The sequence below is a fragment of the Pelophylax lessonae genome (genome assembly GCF_965119305.1).
Source record: "Pelophylax lessonae genome assembly, chromosome: 2".
Lineage (NCBI taxonomy): Eukaryota > Metazoa > Chordata > Amphibia > Anura > Ranidae > Pelophylax > Pelophylax lessonae.
Genome location: NC_138769.1, coordinates 511,306,038 through 511,331,443, shown reverse-complemented (window position 1 = coordinate 511,331,443; position 25,406 = coordinate 511,306,038). Strand labels below are relative to the sequence as shown.

The 25,406-nt window shown below is 38.8% G+C and overlaps 1 protein-coding gene across 1 annotated transcript; it reads left to right on the top strand.

Moving 5' to 3' along the window:
* Positions 1-20,046: 20,046 nt before the first annotated feature.
* On the top strand, positions 20,047-20,468 carry LOC309547047 (small ribosomal subunit protein eS26-like). The gene has a single exon (XM_082246833.1). It carries the CDS (start codon positions 20,067-20,069, stop codon positions 20,412-20,414), a length of 348 nt encoding a protein of 115 aa, XP_082102959.1. The 5' UTR covers positions 20,047-20,066; the 3' UTR covers positions 20,415-20,468.
* The last annotated feature ends 4,938 nt before the right edge of the window (positions 20,469-25,406 follow it).

The following is a 25,406-nucleotide window of genomic DNA, read 5'->3' as shown; positions in this document are numbered from 1 at the left end:
GCATGGTGAGTTTTTTGAAGTTATAATTTTTTCCCACAATTCTTGGGAAAATGAAGAAAACATTTTTTTTTCTTTTTTTTTCCCAAAACGTTGTCAATTTATAAGCTATTTCTAACACATAGCATGTACACAGCAAAAATGACACCCCAAAATTCATTCTGCTACTCCTTCTGAGTATGGTGATACCACATGTGTGAGACTTTTACACAGCCTGGCCACAAAAAGAGACTCCACGTCCAAGTAGCACCATAAGGCGTTTTAGGAGCATAAATACACATAAAACTTTCTTACTACCTATCACACTTTTCAAGGCCCTAGAGCACCAATACAATGGAAAAGTCCACAAAATGACCCCATTTTGGAAAGCAAACACTCCAACGTATATTCTATGAGGCATTATGGGTCCTTTGAACATGTCATTTTTTTCCACAAGTTTTTGGAAAATGTGGGAAAAAAATGAAAAAAAAATTTTTTTACACAAAGTTGTAAATTTATAGAATATTCCTAACACATAGCATGTACATAGCAAAAATGACACCCCAAAATACATTCTGCCACTCCTCCTGAGTATGGCAATACCACATGTGTGAGACTTTTTCACAGCCTAGCCATATAGAGGGGCCTAAACATCCAAGGAGCATCATCATGCATCCTAGCCACTTGCCTAGGCCTATTTTTGACATTTGGTGTTTACAAGCTAAAATCAGTTGTTTTTGCTAGAAAACTACTTAGAACCCCAAAACATTATATATTTTTTTTTAGCAGAGACCCTAGAGAATAAAATGGAGATTATTGCAATATTTTTTATCACACCGTATTTGCGCAGCGGTCTTCCAAACGCATTTTTTTGGGAAAAAAATCACTTTTTTTAATTAAAAAATAAGAAAAGAGTAAAGTTAGCCCAATTGTTTTCCATAATGTGAAAGATAATGTTACGCCGAGTAAATAGATACCCAACATGTCATGCTTCAAAATTGCGCACGCTCACAGAATGGTGACAAACTTTGGTACTTAAAAATCCCCATAGGCGACATTTTAAAAATTTCTACAGGTTGCTATCTTAGAGTTACAGAGGAGGTCTAGGGCTCAAATTATTGCTCTTGCTCTAACGATCGCGACGATACCTCACATGTGTAGTTTGAACACTGTTTACATATGTGGGCGGGGTTTCCGTATGCGTTCGCTTCTGCGCGCGAGCTCGCGGGGACAGGGCGCTTTAATTTTTTTTTTTTTTTTTTTACTATTTATTTTATTTATTATTTTTTATTTTTACACTGTTTTTTTAAAAAAAAAAAATTGATCATTTTTATTTCTATTACAAGAAATGTAAACATTACTTGTAATAGAAATAGGCACGACAGGACCTCTTTTTTGTGAGATCTGGGGTCAAAAAGCCCTCAGATCTCACAAGTACACTAAAAGATAGAAAAAATTAAAAAAAAAAAATTAAAAAAAAATTAAATAAAATGAAAAAAAAAAGGGACCTTTAAACTGGTTGCTAGGCAATGACGTTTGCCGTAGCTCCGGTCCTCCAAGACCATAGAGTCAAGTGAGGGCAAGCTTGCCCTCACTCGACATCCTGTCTGTGAGGATCTGGGACCGGATCGTTTTCCCCGCTGCCGGCGGGTCCGGTAAACGGGGAAAAGGACCAGAATGCAGCGGGAGGGGGGGGCACCTCTTTCGCCACCCCGGAAGGGTGATCCCGCGGCGAATCCGCCGCTGGGACCACCCTTATCGGAAAGCCAACCGTCCACCGTTTAAAATAATACCAGGGTTATGGCAGCTATCTGCTGCCATAACACCGGTATTTAGGTTTAAACGGAAGACGTATATAAACCTTTTTGGACTTGGACATGGTGGCTGTATGAAGGGTGACAGGTACTCGGGTACTTTGCTGGGCAGGTGACAGGTACTCTGGTACTGATGAGCAAGTGGCAGGTACTCGAGTACTCCGATAGGCAGGTGACAGGTACTCGGGTACTCTTATGGGCAGGTGACAGGCAGGTGATAGGTACTGATGAGTAGTACTGATACTGATAGGTGATACTGATACTGTACTGATGATGGGTACGGATGATCAGTACTGATACTAATAGGTGATAGGTACTGATGGGTACTGATGAGTACTGATGAGTAGTGATGGGTAATGATGAGCAGGTGGCAAGTACTCGGGTACTTCAGGTGTCAGGTACTCTGATGAGCAGGTGGAAGGTACTCGGGTACTCTGTTGGGTAGGTGACAGGTACTTGGGTACTCTGATGGGTAGGTGACAGGTACTCGGGTACTCCGATGACGGGTACTCAAAGTACCAGAGTACCTGTCGTCAGAGTACCCGAGTACCTGTCATCAGAGTACCCGAGTACCCATCATCAGAGTATCCGAGTACCCGTCATCAGAGTACCCGAGTACCCGTCATCAGCTTACCCGAGTACCCGTCATCAGAGTACCCGAGTACCTGTCATCAGAGTACCCGAGTACCCGTCATCAGAGTACCCGAGTACCTGTCATCAGAGTACCTGTCATCAGAGTACCCGAGTACCTGTCATCAGAGTACCCGAGTACCTGTCATCAGAGTACCCGAGTACCCGTCATCAGAGTACCCGAGTACCCGTCATCAGAGTACCCGAGTACCTGTCACCAGCCCATCAGAGTACCTGTCATCAGAGTACCCGAGTACCTGTCGTCAGAGTACCCGAGTACCTGTCATCAGCCCATCAGAGTACCTGTCATCAGAGTACCTGATGGGCTGGTGACAGGTACTCGGGTACTTTGATGGGCTAGTGACAGGTGCTCTTTATTGGGGGGGGGGGCAATCAGTGTGTTTGGGGTGCACTGTACTTGGTAACTAGCTGTTACCACAATCTCCTCCTCACACAGGATCAGTGTGTGAGGAGGAGAACACGGTGACAGCTAGTTACCGTGTTCTCTGATGACATTTGTGACCGGCTGTGATTGGACACAGCCGGTCACGTGGTAAAGAGCCAATTTCATTGGCTCTTTACCTAGATCGGGGATCGACTCTGTCCGAGGGACGAGCCTCGTCCCCGATCGCCACGCTGCGCGCCCCCGGGGGCGCGCATTAAGGAAGGAACGAGCGGCTCGCGCTGGAGCCGCTCATGTGATCGGCTGTGATTGACACAGCCGATCACGTGGTAAACAGCCAATTTCATTGGCTGTTTACCTTGATCGGGGTTGGGCTCAGTCCGAGGGACGAGCCTCACCCCCGATCGCTGCGCTGCGCGCCCCCGGGGGAGCGCAGTAGCGGGGAGATCCGGGCGCCGTCATATGACGTCCGCCCGGATCGAGAAAGGATTTGTGCCGACGTCATTTGACATGACGCGGTATGGAAGGGGTTAAGAACTGTCAGTTGGTGCAGCAGGCTGTTGCTTTTTTCCCCCTGAGTCCAGTAGTGGGGCGGGCATCATGATTGACGCGGCTCGGGTCTGAACTTTTTCCATATTCGGAAGTTTTGGTGCGAACCAAACCAGGGGGTGTTTGGCCCATTACTAATCAACGCGTACTATCATATGATGACCAGCAAGTGTTATCCTATACCAATTTCATAAAAAAAACAAACAAAAGCAAAAGTGTTTTGCAAACACAAACCTATATATACAATAAAAGGTAAACATTTTATTAAACAATGCCCTTTTATGTAAAGCAGTGTTTTTCAACCTTTTTTTTAGCCAAGGCACTCTTTAAATTTAGGCAGAATCCCGGGGCACACCAGTAGAAAATGAAAACAAATTTAAATGTTACTTACCATCAATGGGAGACCTGAGCCTTGGACAATGCACACCGCTGCTCTATTCTGGCAGGAATGGATGAGAGACAGACACGGAGCTCAGTAGTTTGTAATGCAGAGTTCAGTAGTTTGCAAGGCAGAGAACTGCCTTACAAATTACTGAGCTCTGTGATACAAACGTCTTAACTCTGAAATTTGCGTTATTAACAACTACTAAACTCTGTCTTACAGATGTACAGTTCAGAGTTCAGTCATTTGTAACGCAGAGTTCAGTCGTTTGTAAGGGTTCAGAGATCGGTAGTTTTCTAAGACAGAGAAGTCTGCCTTACAAACTATATAACTTTGCTTTACAAATTACTGAACTTTGAACTGTGCATTAAGAGTTCAGTAGTTATAAATACAGTACACAGATCAGAGTTCACAGATCAGTAGAAACCACTACTTAAATAAAACTTGAAAAAAGAGAATTACACATTACAGACAATTCAAAGTCCAAGGTGTTAAAAATGTGAAGAACAATAATATTACTCAGTAAGATCTCCAAAAAAAAGGTGCTAAGCCAAAACTGTACAAGTTGAAAACCAATTATGCTTTACTACTCATGCCTGCACATCATGCCTTGTAGATTAGTACCTCTAAGAGCCCAGAGGAGCTCATGTGCAGCCTTCTCACGGTCTTTTTTATCCAGCGCCTGACCTCCAGACACATCTGGGCAGAAGAGTGCCCAGAAATCGCCTGTGTAATGGTCCCAGTAAGCTGTGCAGGCGCCCGATACCTCCTTGGCAACTGATGACTTCATCAGTTGGCAAGAAGTGGGCGGGTGGCCTGCAAAGCACACAGTAGTCTGTAACTCCATTGCTGGATAAGGAAAACGCCGGACCACTGTGGAAGCACAGCACTGTGAGAAAAAAAAGGCTAAGGGTTTAGGAACTGTACTCCTCAAAGTACAAAGTGGCCAAGAGAGGGTCATTGCCCTTGCCAGTCCAAGCCTACATACATCCTGAAAACTAAAGCTGCTTTAAGCTGTAGCTGTTAGCTTTTGTGTGGGCAGTCACCAAACACTTTGCCAAATACCTGACAAAAGCCATGTTTGAGGTCTGGACATTTAATAATCTATTGTGACATCTCCAAACAACTATACTTGGTGTTCCAGAGCAATGTTAGACAGCCCATCTGGTACAGTTTAGCTTCCCCTTGTAAAAAAAGGCATGTATAATGTTTATATACATATATATATATATATATATATATATATATATATATATATATATATATATACACTGTACAGTACAAATATAGAACGTTTTGCCTTGCATTTCTATTGTAAACGTGATGGGATTTTTTTTAACAGGTAAGGGTTTACATATACTTTAACATATTTAGAAAGCACCATGATGGGCTAGCTTTGGATATCTAAAGTCAGTGAAGTGTACTAGAAAGTCCATTAACCACTTGCCTACTGGGCACTTTTACCCCCTTCCTGCCCAGACCAATTTTTAGCTTTCAGTTCTGTCACACTTTGAATGACAATTATGCAGTCATGCAACGCTGTACACATATGACATTTTTATAATTTTTTTTCATACAAATAGAGCTTTCTTTTGATGCTATTTAATCGCCACTGGGTTTTTTATCTTTTGCTACACAAACAAAAAAGACTGAAACATTTTAAAAAAAGTCAAAACATTTTTAATAGTTTGTTATAAAATTTTGCAAACAGGTAATTTTTTCCATTCCGTGATGGTGCTAATAGGCTGCACTGTTGGGCACTGATAAATGACACTGATGATGAGGCACTTATGGGCACTGATTGGCAGCACTGATGGGCACTGATAGGTAGCAATGGTGGGCACTGATTAGTAGTACCGATGGGCACTGATAAATGGCACTGGTGGGCACAGGTTAGCAGCACTGGTGGGCACTGAGGGGACGATGTCTCTGTAACAGAAGCCGGTTGATGGCTTTATTATTTTTTCCTCAAAAAAAAAGCTGATAACCATCTTCTGTTTACTTCCATGATCAGCCGTGGTAGGCTGACAGATGATCCCATGGTAAAGGGCCACTGTGATTGGCCCTTTACCTCGATTTGTGATCAGCCGAGTCCCAAGGACTTGGCAACCGCAGAGCGCGTTTGGGTAGTGCGAGCACAGGATGACGTCCATGGACGCCCTCCCAGCATTAAAAGTCCAGGATGTAGCCATCTTTCGGCTATAATAAGTAAGAGGCTAAAAAAAAAAAATTTGTATGGAGGGCCTGTTCATGTGCCCTGTGAAACTCACATGACTGGTTCTCCCCCAATCTCACCATAGCCACATTTTAAGAATAGGCTCTAAATTGCAAGAATAACCCAGTGGGATAGTGATAGGCCTTGGTTTATGTATGATCATCCCATAGAAGTATATCAAGCATTCATTTTCTAAGCTAAGAAATTTTTAGAAAACTGTAAACAGAAAAAGAACAGTCTGCAGTTGTCATCATTTCTCAGATTTCAGCTTTGATGGGAATATAAGTATTGAATGTGACGTATCTGGTTTCATCAATCGTTTGTATGTGCTTATTAAATCTAGAGTGCGTTGTTGTGTAGCAGGATTGCTCTAGTTACACTCCAAAGAAAAAAAAAGTTTAACTCCTGTGGGAGAGCCTGTCAAGTTCCTTTTTCACTCTACAAATGAATTGTCATTTAATGCTGATTCAACTAAATTGTGCACAACAAAGTATTGTTTAAAATCTATATAACTTGATCTTGTTAAATTTAAACTCCTGAGGGAAAAATTGGATCTAAAATAAAAGGCTTACAGATTTGCATTGTCAAATAACAGCAAGACTTGCTTTTTCATATGCAGACTCTCCCTTCAAGTAGAAAGTTTTTCTCAAAGTGGTTGTATTGATAAATTTGCCTTCTTTCTTTTATCACTAAAGTAATAGCTGGGCCTATTGGGAAATTAAGAGTTTTGTCTGAAAGATATCACTGGTGTTAAATCAAACTGTCAGTGACTATGTCTACAGTGAGATATTCCTTATATTTACTTTTTTGTTGCTTGATAGTCTAGTAAAATTGGCTAAACTTTATAATTTAAAGATTCTATGGCATGTACTTACTGAGTTATAGAGATTATTGCATCATCACAGATTTGTAACCCAAATATTTTTACAATACAAAAATATAAAATAAAATTTCCACTGTTAAAAGATTTATCGCAACTGTAAACCTATCTACTAAATATAAGCATATGCCTTCTAAAATAATGTGTTGTTCAAAAGCATAGAAATGAGAAATGAGAAAAGGATTCCCAAGGACAAAAAGACAGACATATTCACACTGTAAAGTGATGTCTCTAATATGGATGCATATTGACACAATGTTACATCATTTGGATGTCTCATGTAGAAATAATCCAACACACAATTTAAATGCTCACATATTCTTGCATCTATCTGTGTTTATTCACGTGGTATGATTTCTAAAAAAGAAAAAAAAAAGTCACATTAAAAATGAAAATTTTCCCTCCTATACTGGTTATAGCACCACATCCCTCAAAAAAAAAAAAAAAAAAAAAAAAAGTTGAGTTTCAAAAAAATGCTAATAGCATAGGGGCATTATAAACTATTATTTACTCACATATTAAAAAAAAAAAAAAATCAATAGTCATCCTGACATTCATATATAACCATCCGTCTTTCCCCCCTACTATAACTCTCTTAATTTGCACATATATATGTGGACCTTAAAACAAACACCACCTAATTGTAGTCATTTTTCCAATAGGGTGGGTGGCAGATGATTATTTATAGCTTAACGTTTCACAGATATACTCTGCTTCCTCAAGCAGCAGATAATATTGTAATAATGTAGCTATCTAACATACTAAAATACTACCTAAACTATTGAACTATGTACTTTAGATATCTACATCCATTACTTGCTGCTTGAGGAAGAGGAGTATATCTGCAAAACTGTCAGCTGTAAACGCTCATCTGCCCATTACCCATTGGAAAATTAACTAAATGTGTGCACTTCATTGTTAACTACTTGCCAACCAGCCGCCATAGATTTACAGAGGCAGGCAGGCTCTTTTACACAAAACGATGTACCTGTATATTGGTTTGTGTAACAGACAGTGGGGATGCACGCGAAACTGATTCTCCCGAGGGGGAGGAAATCAGCAAGTCCAGCTGATTTAGGAATACGAATACTATTTGTGAACACAGGTCTCTTTGTTTATCTATTCAGTACATCCCCCACACAGTTAGAAAGCACTCCCTAGGAGCACACTTAACCCTTTGAACGCCCCTGGCGTAACCCCATTCCCTGTCAGTGTCATTAGTACAGTAACAGTGCATATTTATAGCATTGATTACTGTTGTATTGTCACTGGTCCCCTCAAAAGTGTCAAAAGTGTCAGTTAGGGGTCCAATCTGTCTTCCAAAATGTTGCAGTCCCGCTAAGTCCCCGTTCACACTGGGGCGACCTGTCAGGCGACCTGGTCGCCTGACAGGTCGCCTTCCATATAGAAGCTGCGGACCCGTTCTAATAGGAGTGACACAAGTCGCTCCGACTTAGAAAAAGGGTCCGGAGCTTCCTTGGGGCGACTCGGAGCGACCTGCATAGACTTCAATGTTATGAAGTCCATGCCGGCCGCTCCGAGGTCGCGGTGCGAGCAGCGCGCCGCGACCTATGAGGTCGCCCCGGCAAGTAGCGTCGCCCCAGTGTGAACGGGGCCTAAAAATTCACTGTTTGCTGCCATTACTAGTAAACAAATAAATAAAAATGACATTAGTCTATCCCCTAGTTTGTAGACACAATAACTTTTGCGAAAACCAATCAATATACAATTATTGGGAGTTTTTTTTTACCAAAAATATGTGGCAGAATACATATTGACCTAAACTGATGAAAAAATTTGATTTTTTTATATATTTTGTTTTATAGCAGAAAGTAAAAAAAAATATATATATTTGTTTTTTTAGAACCGTCGCTCTTTGTTTGTTTAGAGCGCAAAAAAAAACGCAGAGGCGATCAAAACAAAGCTCTATTTGTGGGAAAAAAGGACATCAATTTTATTTGGGTACAGCGTGGCACAAACGCACAATTGACAGTTCAAGCAGCACAGTGGGGGTATCGCAAAAAAAAAAAGTGACCTGGTCATTAAGGGGGTAAAACCTTTCAGTCCTTAAGTGGTTAAAGACACTCAAAAAAGGCTGCTCACGAAACTCAAAGGCTCCTGAAGATAGCAGCAGCAGCTTTCAGTACCCAATGCTAAATGCCAGACTGATTGGGCAAAACTCTGACACCCCATCTTGCCTCACACTCCTATTGGCCTTTAAGGCAGCCAACCAAATTGATAGACCAATGGGGGTGGAGGGAGCTGTTAGAGCTTTGTTTGTCAGGGTCCAGAGAAAAATTTAAAATGAATGCAAGTACTAATGCAAGTACATGTAAGCACTTCCAGGTGGCTGCACCTTATAAATATCAGCAGCTTTGTTTACTTAGAGTTCCTTTAAGTGAACAGTAGACTTTTTGAAAACATGGCTTAAAGGTATAAAACTGGCCACACACATTATAATCTAATTTTACAGTCTTTGTACTGGAAACTCTAAGGGAGATTGTCCAATAAGATGGTGTGGTCAACTTAAAATGACCAATACATAGAGCAATGATAGAGTAGAGAATAGTTTGGACTGCCATGTTTTAAATGTTGTGGCCCCATTACGGAGAGGTTTCTTGAAGTAGGGTCAAGCACTATAGGGTATGCTCTTCTGTACTGGGAATATAGTGTGTTGGAAATACATTTCCTTGGAAAGTGACAGAAGCCACAGAATCTGCTTTGCGTCACATCAAAGAATCTAGCCAGTAAAGGGCAAGTGTAGAGGCTTGTGTGTATCTTCAGTAGCTAGCTAATATCCTATCAAGTTTTCAGTGAAGGGCTACTTCTTTGCTAAGAACTGTCTACACTGAAGAACTATTGGTCACTGCTATACATGCATTACCATTGAATCCAGAAATAGGTCCACAGTGCAAAAAATGAATCTCAAGGGCTGACTGTGCATAGGTATGCCCCCGTGAAGAATGTTGTCAGTTAACCTGTATGTAATATTTTTTTGTCCAAAAGCGATTATCTATGAGGATTTTCATTTTTATTTTCTACACTCAAAACCCAATTATATAAATAATATGTCTTTAGATAAGAACAGCCACCTCTGGCCGATTGGTCTTAGGGGAATGGTAAATCATCCATGTCAGATATTTACAGGCAGTCACTAGAGTTCTCCGGAGACAAGAAAGGTTCTGTGGTTGTCTGCTCATACCACAGAAACTAAAAATAAATTGGCAGACAGATTAGGCTTCCTTCATCTAGTTGCTATTTTATCTTGACTTGACTTAAGCAAATCCTTGTTATTTCTCTTACTTTCATTTTAGATAATCTTTATGATTTTTAATAAAGGTAATACACTCTAAATATACAAATATTAAAGATAGATTCTTTAGATCCGTTCAGCTTTTTCAGAAGCTAGGTTTCTTATAAAGAGCAAACAAAGGTCAGGTCCTTGGCATTTATAAACTGTCTTGACAATCTGGCTTTAAACTGGCTAGCAGGCGCAGCAAAGCTCATCCTCTCTTGTCCTGTCCTGAAGCTAGTAAAAGACAGACACAAATGGTTCTGCGGTGGGATGAAGAACAAATAAGTTGACACTTGTTAAAAGTCAAATGTGAACAATCAACATGAAAATAACATTTGGGAGTATATCTTCTAGATTTCCAAGAGAAATACCATTTTTTTTTTTTTTTTTTATCTACAGAGTCATATTTTCATTTTAAAATGAGAGCTATCACATATTAATAAAATTAAAAAAAAAACACTTATTTGTATAATTTAGGATAATTATCTTGGGACTAGAGGTGTCCTATCTATAATCAAAGCACTAGTTTATAACCACTTTTAAGAACATAATCATAGCTTCCCTGCATTGCAACTACTAGTTCTGTCCTCATTAAAGTGTATATCAGTGCAACATCTGATCACGGTAAAAAGAAACACATTTCGGGACATATCTTTGTGTATAACCTTTTTTCTTTTGACAGAAAAAAAGTACATGTTTGCTTCTTTACATTCCTAAAAACCACAACTTTTTGGACAGCAAATCACAAGACAGTAAATCTTACATATTACAGACCAAATTAGTAAATGGCAACTCTGGCATTTATCAGAACAACTGAAAATTATTGAGCCAGTTATTTCTGTAAAGGTTTCTTCAGTGCCCGATTTTCTTTTTTTGAGTTTTTGGCATTAGGCACTTCAGTATTTATGACTGTTTCAAGGCCTAGCCCCAGCTTGAGAAAAATTAATAATTTCCCTGCAACCAATATTAATATTATTATACAGGATTTTTATAGCACCAACAAATTTGTGCAGTGCTTTACAAAATGAAGGCAGACATTACAGTTAAAATACATGGGTAAAAAACAAAAGCAACATTTACCCTATCTACAGTGCTATCTCCTACATATTAATCTCTCTACACTATAGGGATAGTCCTTTTTTGGTGTTAAAACACCCCACACTATTAACCCCACTTCCTGTAAGCAGAGGGCATCATGGGCACACTCATCGTTGTATAGTATTAAGCTGCCCTGGGCTCATGGGAGAATTCTGCAGAGAATGGTGGTCAAGGCAGAAGTAAGTAACCTCTAAGTTAGATTTTGATAAAGTGTATGCCTATCACTAGGGTATTAATGAAAGCCAGAAAAGACGAACAGTAACTTCTATGGGGGATAATGCTATTTCACACAAGGGAATAGGGATAATCTAAAACCAATATTGTTTATAAAATAAAATGAACATTATCACATAGGTCTTGCAAATCCAGGCACATTAAAAAAAACTAACACACACCAGGAAGAAGTCAACTTAGTCCAATATGATGAAAAAATTACAGCTACACAGACAAAATAAAGATCCTTATGTGATCTGTGCCTGTTGTAGTTTATAATCTATTTAACTGATTATGAAATTTACTTGAAACCGAATCTGGGATTGTAACGGAACCTCAACCCACACTGTATTTGTGGACTTCTGTCAGCTTCCTCCCAGTCGTGAACATATATACCAGATTTTCCCAGCCGCCCTACATACAAAGCTAGCTGACAACTTAGCCTGTACTGGAATCTCTCTTTTATTGAACAGTTACACACTCAATTTATCCCCCTCCTGATCATTTTACCCCATCAGGTCAGAGGTTGCCTGATTACATTCCTATGGAGATTAAATTGTATACAGAAATATAATTAACATATCTAAAGAACAACCAACACAAACAGTATACTATTTCCACTCAGCAACTAACAGATGACAATTATTCAATCAACCTGAGCCAATTAAGTAGCAGACGGCCGTCCTCGAGCTCCTGGAACACAATACACATTATCTCAATGCACATCTAAGCATTGCTTTGAATATTTAGAAGTCACAGACTTCATGACAACAGACTATAGGTCTCAGAGTGTAAAGTGGGGTTAAATCTTCATATTTCTTGAGAGATATGGTTGATAAATATTACTCTCCCATTTGAAGTTATCCAAACCATATTCTCAGTGTCCATTAAGTATCTGTCTTTCACTCTTAGTGACGGTGAGTACCGTCACACAGAGCATTAATCACATATATGCAGTTTTTGTTTTGTCTAAATTTTGCAAAAAAAACTCAGCCAATGATAAGTTTATTTTGTGTGTTTTAGATTTCATATTTTAAGTCTGGTCTTTGTATATAGAAATTGTAGACACAAATGTGTGTTTTAAAAAAACAGCATCTTGATAATGTTCCATTGCTGAGCTTGATGCAAAAAACAAAATGCTTGCTTCCATTTAGAAACATTGGACACTCTAAGCACCTATAAATATATATTATACATCACCAGAAGGGTGAATTACAGGTCAGCACACAATAGTTCCAATTTTAGCGACATATAAGTACTTTATATAAGCGGCATGTTTTTATTGATAGTGGTCACCAAAGCTTTGTATTATTTCAAACATACCCACAATTATGATTTTATGTGCTTAACATCTAAATAATATCCTCCCTTCAAAATGTTACTCTGCACTGTCTCATGGAGTCTCAGTGTCAAACAGTTTATTCTACAAGCCTGGATGGCACAAATGAAAATCTGGAAGTATGATTAACCAATACTTATTTTTCAGCATTGTCAATTCCAATAACCCTTACCCAGAAATATCATAGTGTATCCAGCAAGCACGTTTTACTTTAGATGTGACTTTGCTAAAATCACACACCTCCTATTTAACCAAATTAGCTCTGTCTATTTTTGATCTATTCTAAATTACATTTTTTTCACTATAGACTTTTCTGGGGTTCAAATGGACTTTTGGAGGTGGAGACCCATACAAACACATCCCATGAACACATTTCTATAAACAAGTATATAAAGGTGTCAGCAGCAAGTAAAACAGTAGGCTGTGTGATGTACATTATAACATCTGACACAGTGGCAATGAATAAACTATAGACACTCATACTGTAATATAAGGGATATTTATTTACTAAAGGCAAATAGACTGTTTAGTTTGTAAGGAAAGTTGCATTTGCAAGGGAACATTTCCAAAGCTTAGTGAATGAATTGAAGCTCTACTGACTTCCATCTTCCAATCATATGCAATAAAAAATATGTTTTTCTTTTACTTTCCTTGCATGTGATTGGGTATTCTATGCAAAGTAAAACATCACCCCATTCACTGAGCTTTGGGCACAAATTCACTTGCAAAGTGCAAATCCCCTTGCAAAGTGAACAGCCTATGTGCCTTTAGCAAATCAACCCAATGATTAAATATATTAGTTAGCACTGGAGAGAAACACTTAACTTATGTCTCCTATACCCTTTTTTTTACCAACTTAACAGTGTCTCTGTTCCCTAATCTGTGATTCAGCAGTTCATTGCATCAGAAAATCTCTATCACCTCAAGAAAGAATTAGGAGTGTCACCACTGTGTCCCTGGAAATGTTCCTGTAAGCCCCATCCCTATGCAGAGCTACTCTCAGGGTATGGTGTGTTATGACCCCCAATGTGGTATAGAAGGTTGACATCTCTGAATGCCCTAGTAATTTCCTCTGCTGGGTGCATCCACTCTCAAGGCGGAATACTTGTCAAATGGTTGCATGCATAAGTTGGGCACCAGTCACTTTAATCTTTCTTTCATTTTATTGTGAATTACACTTTGGAAGTGAGGGTTAGGGATACAGGACACCTGAAACATGGCCACAAATCTGTCCCACACAGATAGCAAGATGAAATCAATTTAAATACAGCTTGTGTTTTCCTTTTTTCTGGTGCACTTGGTAACCATGACCCTTTAAGAGAGGCTAGAAATTAAGCCTGTGATCCTGTAAGAGTCCCTTTGCTTACTATGACCCTTCCAGGGCACATATAGGCACTTTGTTATGTAGGCAGCAAACTCTTCTTTCCAGTCCACTTGCTTCTTCTTCCCAGCTCCAAATAAAAATTCTCCAGCACAGAGGATTCTGTTTCAGATGCTTTCTCTAGGCAAAGTTCTTCATAGCTCCTTCTAAACAATTTCCTTTGCAGGGCTACTGTAATTCAGCAGAGCATTACATGCTGGCCCCATTGTGTTCAGAGAAAGGAGAAAAGAACACTTTGGAGGGTTGTTCCAAACATTTATCACTTTCCCCTAGTCCACACCACTGAGCAAACTTGCTGGAGAGGATAATTATTCATAACTCGGTCATTGGTTCCTCCCAACCAGACTACTGGAACTTCCTCAACAGTATCAGGCAGGAACAATCAAAACCCTGAAGTTAGGAAAATCCTGTAGAGAACAGAAAACCTGCTGAGCACAGAAAGAATAAACAAAGCTCAGGCTGGCTACAGTCTAGTTGCTAAAGCAAACACAAAACTAAACTAAGTACACTTCACAATGACAAAGCTGTGCCTACATTATAACTAAGCTTTGTCTATCATTTCCAGTACATCAGATGGAAAAGTAAAGTATGCTCAATGAGACCAATTTTAAAATATTAATTCAATTATACAGTTCAATAAGTCTTTATCTGATTCACTGACCAGAACTCCACAGTTACATACCCTAGAACTATTCATCCTTTCACTCAAAGAATAGAAATTATCTACTTTCAAGTTAGTGCTATAAATTTCAGCTTTAACCAAAAGGGGAATATTACAATTTATACATTCCTAAAACCAACAAAAACGTAACTCTCTGTGACTCTTAGTTTCACATTCCTGCAAAAATACAATGCCTTTGGTGGACACTGAATCTAAATACCAACGTTTTTTGTGTCTTCAAAATAAAATAAAACATAAAAAAACCTAAACAAGGAAAAGAAGAAAAACCAAAAACAAAAAATTGCAAAACCATACTCTTTCAGTGTTTTTCCAATAAAAACATGTATGTACTCACTATAAAGAAAACTCAAACCATGATTAGAGAGAAATGAAGCTTGGTAAGCACAAAAGACATAAACAAATCAAAACAAAATTTTCCCACTTAGTATATCGTCCCCATTAAATTGACCATTTTTTATCCACTTGCCGACCAGTCACGTTGACTGTACTGCGGCAAAGTGGTTCGTTATCGTCTGGCGACGTAGACCTACGTCACCAGACATTCCCCTCTCCCACTGTATTCAGTTACAGCGGGAGTCGGGCCAGGGGAGCAGCGGCTGTGATCACCGCTGCTCTTCCCCGATCGTCGGGGATCGAGTGTGGAAATCCGCCCGCTTTGTTTACACAAGTAAAGATCTCCTAAGTGACAGGCAGGGTCAGATTGCAGAGTTCAGCATAGCTGGACCTGTGATCTGTTCCTGTGTCACTCAGTCACCTCCCCCCACACACGTCAGTAAGCACTAGGCATATATTAACCCCTGCCTCTCCAATAAAAATTAACCCCTTCCCTGCCAGTGTCATTTTTACAGTAACAGTGCATATGTATAGCACTGATTACTGTAGTAATGTCACTGGTACCCCCAAAAGTGTCAAAAATGTCAGTCAAGGGTCCGATTTGTCCGCCGGAATGTCGCAGTCCCACAAAAAAAATCGCAGATAGCCGCCATTACTCGTTAAAGAAAAAAAAAAAACACCAAAAATGACAGAAATCTTTCCCTTAGTTAGTAAACACAATAACTTTTACGCAAACCAATCAAAATACGCTTATTGCGATTTTTTTTAACCAAAAGTATGTAGCAGAAAACAAATTGGCCTAAATTATAAAAATTTTGATTTTTACATTTTTTTTTGGGGGGGGGGGGATTTCATATAAAAAAATGTGAAAAATATTGTTATTTTTTCAAAATTGTCGCTCTTTTTTTGTTTATAGCGCAAAAAGTAAAAATCGCACAGGTGATCGAATACCACCAAAAGAAAGCTCTATTTGTGGGGAAAAAATTTTGGGTACAGCATTGCACAACCGCGCAATTGTCCATTAAAGTAACGCAGTGCGGAATCGCAAAATATGGCCTGGTCAGGAATGGGGTAAAACCTTCCGGTCATAAAGCGGTTAAAAATACGCTCATTGAGAATTTTTTTGTCAAAGACATGTAGCTAAATACATTTTGGCCTAAATATATGACAAAAATTGAATATATTGGATATTTTTTAACTGTCAAAGTAGAAAAATATTGTTATTTTTTCAAAATTTTCGCATTTTTTTATTAATATCGCAAAAAATAAAAAGCGCAGAGGTGATCAAATACCACCAAAAGAAAGCTCTGTTTGTGGGAAAAAAAGGACGTAAATTTCGTTTGGGTACGGCATTGCATGACCGTGCAATTGTCAGTTAAAGTTGCACAGTGCCAAATCGCAAAAAGTGGCCTGGACGTAAGACAGCAAAATCCTCCGGTGGTAAAGTGGTTAATGGTTCTTCTAATATACTTTTCCACTATAATTACGGGATATTAAAAAAAAAAAATCTGTGGTATATCCTCTCTCTTTTTTTAGAGTTCTTCTAATACCCACTAATAAAACAAAATTTACCTATTTTTTTCCTAGATAGAAGTGCTGTGACCTTCAAACAACTGGCAAACTCACTCAGTTTAAAATCAACCCAATAACCTTGATCTGCATTACACAAATCTCGGTATCGTTGTATTAAATACTTTCAGTCCTGGTCCCGATTACGTTGGTCGTCAATTATGTTACCCAAATCTATATATTGTTCTATTTCATATTTGATATGATTTGGTAAATGAGAGTTCTTTCACCATGAGTGAAAGCTTCAACACAACAACAGAAAATTATTGGTAAATAGTATGAAAGTCTAACAAAAAACAATCTATCTAGTTACATACAAGGAACATTATTAAGAGAGCTCCAACATAATACTAAATAAAAACAAGAAAATAGAAAAGACAAACATTTAGATATAAGTGCAAGAGGTATATTCTGAAATTCTAGTCTGGTGTTCCAGAGAGAGTTCTCTCTTCCATGACTTAAACTAATATAAACCTATCTCTCAGTGACTTGCATGGGGCCATCCCGATTGAGGGAACTATCTTACCCTTCTCCTACATCCGGCATTTCTCATCCAGGATTGGACAATTTCCCCATCCCCTGGATTTAGCATAACTCAACCCCTCACTAGCACCTCCTCTCCTGGGAGAAAATTAATTATGCCAGGTCATATCCTGGGCAAATTGTCCATTTCGGAAAACAGATGGCCACCTTCATTACATATCTAAACGAGGGATCCTTTGAAGTGAATATTTTTAGAGCAAAGAGGCTTGAGTCCCATTATTTGGATAAACGAGCTTAGGCTCGTTTATCGAGAAAAGCCTGTTCACATACAGGACTAGTAATTAGAATATTTGTCCTGTCAACTTTACCCAACCTGTAAAACAGGGTCTTCTGGGAAGCATTACAAACCCACATTGATACAACTCTAAATGCAATATACAGTATTCATAATTACAATATTATTCACAGTTGTTAATGAAAATTACACATAAACTCCTTAGAGGTCAACATTGCTGTTGATCAGTGGTAGACATATTCATTAAATGTGCAAAAAATGGAAGACACATTATACATGTCACAGTACCAGTCAGACAGGCAGTAATGGAAATGCTTACTACCCTTTTAAGAAAATAATAAACCAAGAGAGCAGTTAAAGAACCATGAAGAAGGTGAGTACTGTCCAGGCATAGGTAATGGGACCCCAGTACTCACATAACCAACATTTATATAAATGGGCCGCTGAGACCCATGAGGGCACCTGTGTAGCTGCACAACCTGCTCAAATTCTATATTTGGCCCTGCTACTGTTGCTGCTTCTGTTGTTAGTGTTGACAACGATGATAGCTTCTGATCATACAAAAACTAATATAATTACCTCATTTTACACTTAAAGTGTTACTAAACCCACAACAGTAAAATCAGTCTGTATATGTAGTACAGCATGCTTGTTATATTCACTCTGGAACCTAAGGGGTTAATCCTCTACATTGTGTAAAAAGACTATCTGATACTGTCTCCTCTGATACTTCTTCCACTGTCCCCAATCCATCTCCTGATAAGACAGAGTCTTCTGCACATGCTCAGTTTGGTATGTATTGCCAGAGAGTTTTTTTTTTTTTTCTTGGGAGGGTGCATGTGATCAGCACAGGGTCAATCAGCACTGTCCAGACAGAGGGTCAGGGGCCCTGCAGCCTCATAGGACAGTCAGAGTAGAATGAAAACTCTTATGTTCTTTAACCAAACACTGATAGAAGTCACAAGACTGCTATATTCTGCAGATGAGAAAAGGTATTTAGCAGTTTACATTTACTAAAATAATTGGATTTCCATGTTCTGTGTACTATGGGAGACAGATATAGTGAATGCAGGGTTCTGGATTGAGTAACACTTTAATAAAGATGCTCCGAAAAACTTTGGTTACTTAGTAGTCGTCTTCAAATTGCATTATACTGGAAAAAATAGCATAAGGCAGAATGCAATCTGTATACAGCATTGCTCAACTGCTGATGCAATTAATAAACTAAACATAGTTTCTAAACTAAGAAGGGTAAATAAGAAGGGTTCTGCTGATGAATTGCCGGGTCTCAGACAATCAAACATTCCCTGCTTTGATCATGGTGGTGATTAATGTAGCTGTTTTTAATTGTTCAAGACTGTGGATGTAAAGAGTTGAATTTTAATCAGTCGGAAAGACTGCAGATCAATTTATGACAGGGTAGACTGTAGACTATGGTGTCTCCCTTGATATGTTCTCGTCACCATTCTGAGATTTTTTTCTACATTCTTTTCAGTTAACACTAGTTCATTAACTGACCCAAAGTCAGATGCATTATAAGTAGTAGAGGAGGACCTTATGTTTCTTGCCAACTATTTTCTAAGGTACCGTAATCTAAAAAGTCAGCTGTCAGCTGTCAGCGCTTAAGTGGTCTGGAAAAAGCAGCATGCAATATGTGTGAATATACAAACACAAAAAAGTATATAAAAAAGAAAAAAGGCAGCGCTCTATGAATCATAGTGATACTCTTTAACAAGTATACGAATGTGCATAAACAAAACTGAGTTTTAAATCAAATAAAATAGATCACAATAATGTGAATAAAAGTCCATAAGTGTAAATAAAATTGTTCCAGTGTTATTACTCCACAATCTCAGTGAATCACCATCTGTGCGCTGCCTCCACTAAATATAAGAAGTGCACACTCACCAGAACCAGTTGCTGTCTAAATTATAGGACAGCATAAGCACATTCGGTATTTAATGGTCTTCCTTATGAGGATATATCTGATACTCTATGGATGTGGTAGATCTTCCAATCTCACAGGTGACGTCATCAAGGAAACTGCTCAATCTCATCAAGCCAGACAAAAGGATCACCGACACCATAAAAAAATTATTAAAAAGAAAACAAATGAAAAACATCACCAAACCAAAAACAGCAGTGAATGGCAGTTGTAGAGTCTAAAAAACTCAGTTTTGTTTATGCACATTTGTATACTTGTTGAAGAGTATCACTATTATTCATACAGCGCTGCTTTTTTCTGAACTATTTTCTTAGTCAAATCCAGAATTGCATTAGCACTGCAAGAAACAGTTATAGGACCTCAGGCAGTATTTTGAATAAATACAAAACCAATACAACCTTTTATTTTATTAAAGTAACTTGGCCGTGGCTATTTTATTATTGGTTTAAATAAACACTTTATTCATTCAATAAATAACATTTCAAATATTTGTCACTTAAACAAAGCCATAACTTGTCCTAGCAAATTTAAACTATCCCATAACAAAATACTCATAGATTCTCTTTGCAGCCTTCGAGTCCAAGATGACCAAGAAAAGAAGGAACAACGGACGTGCCAAGAAGGGACGTGGGCATGTCCAGCCTATCCAGTGCACCAACTGCGCCCGCTGTGTCCCAAAGGACAAAGCTTTCAAGAAATTTGTGATCAGAAACCTCATTGAGGTTGCAGCTGTCAGGGATATCTCTGATGCTAGTGTCTTCGATTCGTATGCACTGCCTAAGCTTTATGTGAAGCTGCACCACTGTGTTAGCTGCACCATTCACAGCAAGGTGGTCATAAACCGCTCTCGTGAGGCACGTAAGGATCGCACACCACCACCAAGGTTCCGACCTGCGGGTGCACCTCCAAGAGCACCTCCCAAACCATTTTAAGGAAATCTGCTCAGATGTCTTGTCCAATAAACTGTTAAAAAGGAAAAAAAAGAATCAATTTAACATACCAATTCAGTCATAAAACTCAAGCCGGAAATATTAGAAAATAAAGTCCCCCTTTAATAAAAGGTGACCCAACCACATAATAACAATTGGGAAGGGAGGGAGGGGAGCACCACAGAGATTCCTCCTTCAGCAAGTGAGCTCTTGGGGTCGGAACCCCCTTTATATAGCCCCCCAAAATGTTCCAGAATTTTCCAGGAGGTCATGTGACCCCCCTAGAAAATTCATCTCATCAATCAGGTACCCCTTCTAGAAGGCTTCTCACATATCCTTACATGGGGGAGCTTTGAAACTTAAAACACCCCAAGGAGATCCCCTGAAGAGAAAGGGGGGACTAGAAACCCCTAACCCCCTCACTAAATCAGGGGAGCCTTGAAAATTCCCAACTGCAACAGCCCCATAGGGAAGGGGAGCCCTACAACAGGCGTCTCCTTTTCCCTCATTCTATATGCAATGTTTCCTCACCATTGTATTTGTCTGTTGCTCCCCCACATCACATTTAAAACACTGAGCATCTTAATGTAGCTCCTCCTTTTTCCAAGCCATAAACTAGTTAACTTAACTGCAAAACATGTAAAATATCTTAACTAAAGAGCAGTTGAGATTGAAAACCTGGCAGTGTGATGGTAATAATTTCAAGATAAAAATAAAAATATCAAAGGATGGTAAATATTCCTTAGGCCTCAACAGCTTCAGTAATGCTACTGATACTAAAATAGTGTGAAATGTGACACAACGGTGCAATTGTGCCAAAGTAATAAGTACTTGCACGTTAGCATGGTGTTCCAACACACAACAAAAATATAAAGGCTAGGCAGAAGTTCTCAGGACACAACTGCAGTTGTTATAAGTGAATGTAGAAAATCTTTTAAGATATGCAAACAGACTATAAATTATAACAGTCTGTATCTAGGCAAACACAGCAAGAAAAAAAAAAAAAACAGTACCATTAATGTTCCACATTAAGGCCTAGCAGTATGATTTACAAGATCCGAGCAAATGCCATCTGTAGATTCAGTATTGGCTCACACTCACCCCATCACACTCTCTCCTTTTCTATCACCTGTCTCTGTGTGTGGCACTAGCAATCTGAGCAAACATTGTGCAACAAGTGTCATTTACAACAAGAATAACCAGCATTTTTGGTAAGCCTCCAGGCTTCAACATAGAGTATATTTGCAAATGTTGTGCAACTAAAACCTCTGTTTTTAATGCAATTTGTTATACAGTGTCATTTTTGCTGGGTCGCTGGTTAGAGTGCTGGGAAAAATTGTGTTTGTTAGTGCAGTTTAGCCCATGTTCACATTGAGTCGATGTGTCAAATCCGTGCAACGCCTACTTTGCAGCGCCGCACCGATTCTCAAAAGTAGTTTCTGTACTACTTTTGGCAACTTCGGAGGGCGATTTCAATAGACATCTGTGCAGGAACCTTTGCCCCCAAAATCGGACTGAAATGCCAGTTTGAAATCCTTTCGAGTTCTGCTGAACTTCAAACCCGCCCTTAGTGTGAACCTAGGCTTAAGTAAATTCCTGCTCTGTGCAATGTAATTAGAGTAGACGTGTGTATGACGAAAAAATTTGTTTTGTTTCATTTAGATTCGTTAATCTAGATATTTAGTTTCATTAAATTGGGTTGATTTTTCAATTCGTATTCGGGATTCGTATTCGGAATTCGTATTAGGAATTTACTTTATGTCGTTTTCGAATTTCCTTTTAATTTACCGATATTTTCAGTTTGAAACGTTTGAATCGATAAATTTTGATTCAGTCAAAATCGAAAAACTTTACTTTTTTTTTATTCCAATGTGGCAAAGTGAACAAAGAAAAGAAAAATCTTCATCAAATGATTACAATGACTCTTTAATCACTTCTGAACCGGAAGGGTTTGCCCCCTTAATAACCAGGCCATATTTTGCGATTCGGCACTGCGATATTTTAATGGACAATTGCGTGGTCGTGCGACACTGTACCTAAATAAGATTTATGTCTTTTTTTCCCCCATAAATAGAGCTTTCTTTTGGTGGTATTTGATCACCTGTGTGATTTTTATTTTTTGCGCTATAAACAAAAAAATAGCGACAATTCTGAAAAAAAACAATATTTTTCACATTCTGCTATATAACATCCCCCCCCCCCCCCAAAAAAAAAATTAAAAATCAAAATGTTTTAACATTTTAAGCCAATTTGTTTTCTGCTACATATTTTTGGTAAAAAAAATTGCAATAAGCGTATTTTGATTGGTTTGCGCAAAAGATATCGCGACTACTAACTATGGCAAAGATTTATGTCATTTTTATTGTTTGTTTTTTTTTTTACTAGTAATGGCGGCGATCTGTGATTTTTTGCGGGACTGCGACATTGTGGCAGACAGATCGGACCCCTGACTGACATTTTTGACACTTTTGGGGGAACCAGTGACATTACTACAATAATCAGTGCTAAAAATATGCACTATTTCTGTAATAATGACACTGGCAGGGAAGGGGTTAACACTATGGGTGATCAAGGGGTTAAATGTGTACCTAGGGGTGTGTTTCTAACTGTGGGGGGGCATGGATTGTGGAATGACCATAGAGACCTGCGATCCTATATATATGGATCACAGGGGCTCTATGATCATTCCAGAGAGAAGAACAGTCAGCTTTGTTTACAACAGCTGACCTATCTTCTCTCTCAGCAGGGAACGATCGCGGGTGTCAGGTAGCAATCGGAGCTGCCCGCCCGCTGCATCAGCTTCCTCACTGATGAGCGGGGGCATGAGCGCGCTGCCGGCGGCGCACGCTCGCCCCCTAGATGCCTGCGCACCACCGACGTATACCTACGGCAGTTTGCGCAGGAGTGGCTGTCTGCCGCAGTATAACTGTGGCGGGTGGTCGTAAAGTGGTTAAATCCCTTTTGGCTTAACAAAAACACCATTAGTTTGAAATGGTACTCTAATAACATGCACAGTTTTGATTTTAGAAATATGTTTACAGTTCGAATTCGACTGGAATTTGATATAAAATTTGATTCAAATTTTATAAGAAATTTTCAAAAATTTGAACAAATTTAATTTTGTTATTTGAAGCATTTGGTAAACTTTAATGAAAATAGTGAAAGAAAACCATGACACTAGTTGCGCACAACACCAATAAATAAAATAAAAGCAATCCTCAAATAAATCAAATAATGGTGCATCAATAAACTGTGCCCAGAAAATAGCACCCCCCTTTGATAAAGTCAGGAAGTGACGAAACGTTAGGGGCGTGGCTACACGGCAGACTGAAGGAGTGATCGAGGTGAGCAGGGTGATTCATCTGGCTTCGTGGACATTATGTACTTCACGCTGCAGCATCCCGGACTAGAGTGAGCTCCCCTATCCCTCTCATTTGTTTATTGGATGTATATATGCGCTTGGCAAGTTAAATACATGTACGGGCATTATATATTGTTTTTGTGGATTTAATAAAGTGTTTTAATGGTACTGCACCAGTGGGGTCCCTCTGTTATATGTTTCCACATGGTTTGGAGCTAAGGATTATCCCCCAACCTTCTGGTTTATATGAGGACCGCTGTCTAGATTGCCTTGGTGGAACACCACAGCCAACAGTAATATACACAGCAAAATTTGCCTTATCCATGAGAGTGGTAAGCAACAAATGAGGGTTTAGTTGATAATTTGACGGGTGTGGAGCACATCTGTGGTGGATCTAATTTTGGGTGTCACCTTTTTATTAGCACTGGAATCTCACAAGATCATTTGGTTTATCACGTTTATAGAAGTTATTTTTTGGACTTCATTTTTTGGACTCACATTTTTTTCATAGTATATTTCGTTTTTTGGATTTCATATCCAACATTCATATTGTGGACTTATTTTCTGGGCACAGTTTATTGATGCACCATTATTTGATTTATTGAGGATCGCTTTTATTTTATTTATTGGTGTTTATTGGTGTCATGGTTTTCTTTCACTATTTTCATTATTGTTTTATGTAAGTGGTGGCACATATATATATATATATATATATATATATATATATATATATACGGACTCACATTTATATATATATTTCAGCACACATTTGGAATTTTGATTTTTCAAAAGGGTGTGTATACATTTTCAGCGCAAGAATTTTTGCATTTTTATTTGGTAAACTTTGTTTATGCTGTAATTTGGGTATCCGGATATATCAGAATCTCTGAATAACAAATAAACAAAGTCTTTAATCGGAATGAAACGAACCGCACATGTCGAGATAGCAGATGTTTTCACTACTGCTGAGGGTGAAAGGGATAGCAGACCCTGCTTCACTGTGGGATGTAATAGTGAATCAATTATAAATTCCCATACCTAATACCTGTAAAAAAAATGCTTTCTTCCAAACTCTAGTAATTTAGAGTAGAGTGGGGAGGAGTTACAATATCTGCCGTGTTTAATATCTGTGATCAACATTGGAGAGCATTTCTTTTACTCCCAGTCCTGAGGATGTCTGTGAATTAAATGGGTGGGTGGGTGCAGTTGTCACAGATCTGGAAGGCCAGGACAGCATAAGATGTGAATGAAGTTATAGGAAATCTCCCCAACAGGGACATAGATGGCTAAAATAAAGCTATAAAGGATAGGAAGAAGTTTACTTTGTTTGCACCAAATGCCTTTGCATACCCATTTAATACCTTGTAAAATAAGTGGTGGCATCCCTGTTCTGCACAGCTATGAGAGGAACCCAACAGGTCCACCCACTACTGGCTGCCTGCAGCGAACTATATAAAATGGGAGAGAGCAGCAGGGAATGGTCCTAATACAGGAAGATCCAGTACAGAGGCAACATGGCACAATTAATGAATAAATCTAAAAAGAATTACACAAAAACTAGGATTCAAGAAAGAATAGACAATATGCCTTTAGTATTTAGCCAATATTTTGTTGATTCCTGAGTGCAGCATATG

What these genes read in the sequence shown, in the direction of transcription:
- LOC309547047 (XM_082246833.1), top strand. Translation starts at nt 20,067, where the DNA reads ATGACCAAGAAAAGAAGGAACAACGGACGTGCCAAGAAGGGACGTGGG.